Source organism: Fulmarus glacialis, unplaced genomic scaffold (genome assembly GCF_000690835.1).
Source record: "Fulmarus glacialis isolate BGI_N327 unplaced genomic scaffold, ASM69083v1 scaffold20745, whole genome shotgun sequence".
In the NCBI taxonomy this organism is placed as follows: Eukaryota; Metazoa; Chordata; class Aves; order Procellariiformes; family Procellariidae; genus Fulmarus; species Fulmarus glacialis.
Window position 1 is genome coordinate 1 of NW_009215202.1, and position 2,492 is coordinate 2,492.

The 2,492-nt window shown below is 61.1% G+C and overlaps 1 protein-coding gene across 1 annotated transcript in view; it reads right to left on the reverse strand.

Moving 5' to 3' along the window:
* Positions 1 to 1,709: 1,709 nt before the first annotated feature.
* TRPM2 (transient receptor potential cation channel, subfamily M, member 2) overlaps positions 1,710 to 2,492 on the reverse strand; it is a 17,165-nt gene continuing 16,382 nt past the window's right edge. Inside the window, exons 31-32 of the mRNA XM_009578867.1 lie at positions 2,099 to 2,215; positions 1,710 to 1,835 (exon numbers count right to left, since the gene is read on the reverse strand). Of these exons, the coding sequence (XP_009577162.1) occupies positions 1,710 to 1,835; positions 2,099 to 2,215 (243 nt within the window). The remainder of the gene's footprint in view (positions 1,836 to 2,098; positions 2,216 to 2,492) is intronic.

The following is a 2,492-nucleotide window of genomic DNA, read 5'->3' on the forward strand; positions in this document are numbered from 1 at the left end:
GGGATCGGGGGGACCGGGGGGTGCCCTTGCCGCGGGGGGTCCGGGCAAGGAGACCGCTGGACCAGGGCGGTGGGGACACCCAGGCAGCGCAGCCACGGGTGCTGTGGGCGAGCGGCCGCGTGGAGCCCTTTTGTGCTCCCTCCCCAGCCATGCCCCCGGCCTGGCCCTCCCTGCGCCTGCGCCGGCTCCCGGCAGAGCACGGTGACGGGAGACCATGGGCAGACATCGAGCAGGCCAACAGCGATGGGAGAAGGTACTGTGCCACCGCCTTGGCACACAGCTTGCTTTCCAGCAGCTCCTCACATTGACTCCAAACGTGTCAAGTCATCTCTGCAGCCAGCACTGGGGGATGTCTGCAAGCAAAGTAAGTTTGTGCAACGAGCTTGGGGGTGGGAACGCTCAAACTGGGCTCATCCTGGAAGTGTGCTCCAAGCATGGCCTCCGGGAATGGCCCCCGGTTAAACAGCCGTAAGAGACCACCAGCCTTTAGTTACTTAATACACAGTTTATTGAGCTGGGTTGATTAAATTGCCAGTCTGACACCCCTCCCCTCGCCAAGCCCCGGTGCATCACTGGTGAAACTGCAGTTGTGCTGTGGTAGCCACCAGTGTGGGAAGAACAGCCCTGGCTGGCCAGTGTCTGATCCATCGGGAGAGGGTGGGGGAACGGCAACCCCTCCCTGAGCAGTCCCAGGCATCATATGCCACTGTGTGGCTGTTCTGGGCTATCGAGAAATGTCTCCACTGTGCCTTGTTCTCCCCATGGCGGGCAACCAAAAAGGTGAGTGAAGGACCCCTTAAGAGCAGAGATGTCTGGGATGGACACACTGATGTCCTGTCCCTACCTGCCCAAGAGACCACAGAGCATGGGTCCCAGCAAGCTGCCCCTTTCCATCCATGTGCACAAGGGGATGGGGACAGGTGGGTGACATTTAGCTGGTGCCTTGGCTCAGACAGAGGGAAGGAGTTCAGCTACAAGATGGTGCTCAGCATACACACACAGGATCACATAACAGTATGGGACACGGCGGGTGGACCTGTGCGGAGCTATGAAACCATAGGTATATAAGCCAAGAGCTGCTCACACCTTCAGAAGTGCTGGATCACAGCTCAGGACCATGTTGTTGGGTCGGAGGCAACCAGAGATATTGCCACAGGAGCGACTTGCAGGGCAGTCAGGAGCTTTAGGTGCAAAAGACCCCAAGCCTTCTCCAGAGCAATCCTCTGGGAGCTGTGGCAGTGGAGCTGCCAAGGCTCAGAGCAGGAGCTGTGGAGCAGAGGTGCCCAATGGATACCCTGGGTGGAGGGGTAGCTGGGGCTGGCAAGTCCCCAGTGCCCACACCAAAGCAAAGAGCAGGTGGGAGCTGAGAGAAAGAAAACCTTGCAGGAACAGCCCTGTGGCTCTGCTTGGCCCAAGCCCTAGGCTAGTGCTGTGGCTGATGTAGAAGCACCGAGAGACAAGCTGGGGCTGAGTTTGGTGGCTCAGGTGACCGGGGTGCTTCATAGGCACTGCCCAGGCAGCCCCTGCCCCTGGCTGCCGGGCAGGGGACAGTTTTCCTCCCAGAGACCGGCAAGGTGCATTTACAGAGGCAACCAAAGTACCTAGTCTCCAGTAGCTGCCCATGGTCCCACAGGTGAGCTGTGGTAGAGCTGCAGTCCCAACCAGAACCTGGTCTGGGGCAGGAGGAGCCCTGGCCTGCGCTTGAGGACTCAGTAGTAGGCTCCAAGGAGGGTTGAGACCTTGTGCAGGAGCTCCTTGTGGTTGGTGTGCAGGGGGATCCTCTTGTCCAGCACCTGCCAGCGGATGCACAGCTCCGGATCACAGCCCTGGAGGAACTGGAAGGGGACCGGAGACATCACGTACACACGGCGGGTGAGGGCCTGTGCCAGCCACGCTCAACAGCACCTCCAGTCCCCAGCCTCCTGCCCGTTCTTTTTGGGGCCCCCGGTGCAGTGCCACCCCACGTTCATCCCCACTGCATGAAGCTGGAGAAGCCCACTCCTGGTGAGGGTCTGGAGACCCAGAGGGTCTGGAGATCTGGCTCCCCTGCCCCATGACCCTGCCGGGTCAGGGAGCTGTGGAGGCGAGGGGCCCATACCGAATTCAGCCGCTTCATCTCCACATCGTTCTGGTTGTCGAAGTGCACGCTGACGGCGACTGTCTCGACCCAGGCGTTATCCGTGTTGCGGGGGTCATCAAGGTACCCCTTGTGTATCTGTGCACGGTGAAGGACTGCCACATTAGCAGAGCCCTCACCACATCTCTGAGGGCACTGAGAAGCCCCGGGGGTGGTGGGGCATCGCCCCACAGCTCCTCTGCCCCGCTGGAGACCAGCGCCTTCTTCCCACTGCAGCTGGAGCCATGGAGAGCGATCGCAGCAGGCACAGACACCGGTGTGTGTAGCCCACCCCCGGGGACCCGGGGCTGCCTCCCAGACCCCTGCGCGGTGCGAGGCCATTACGGCGTGTCTCCACTGCCCCCAGCCATTCCTC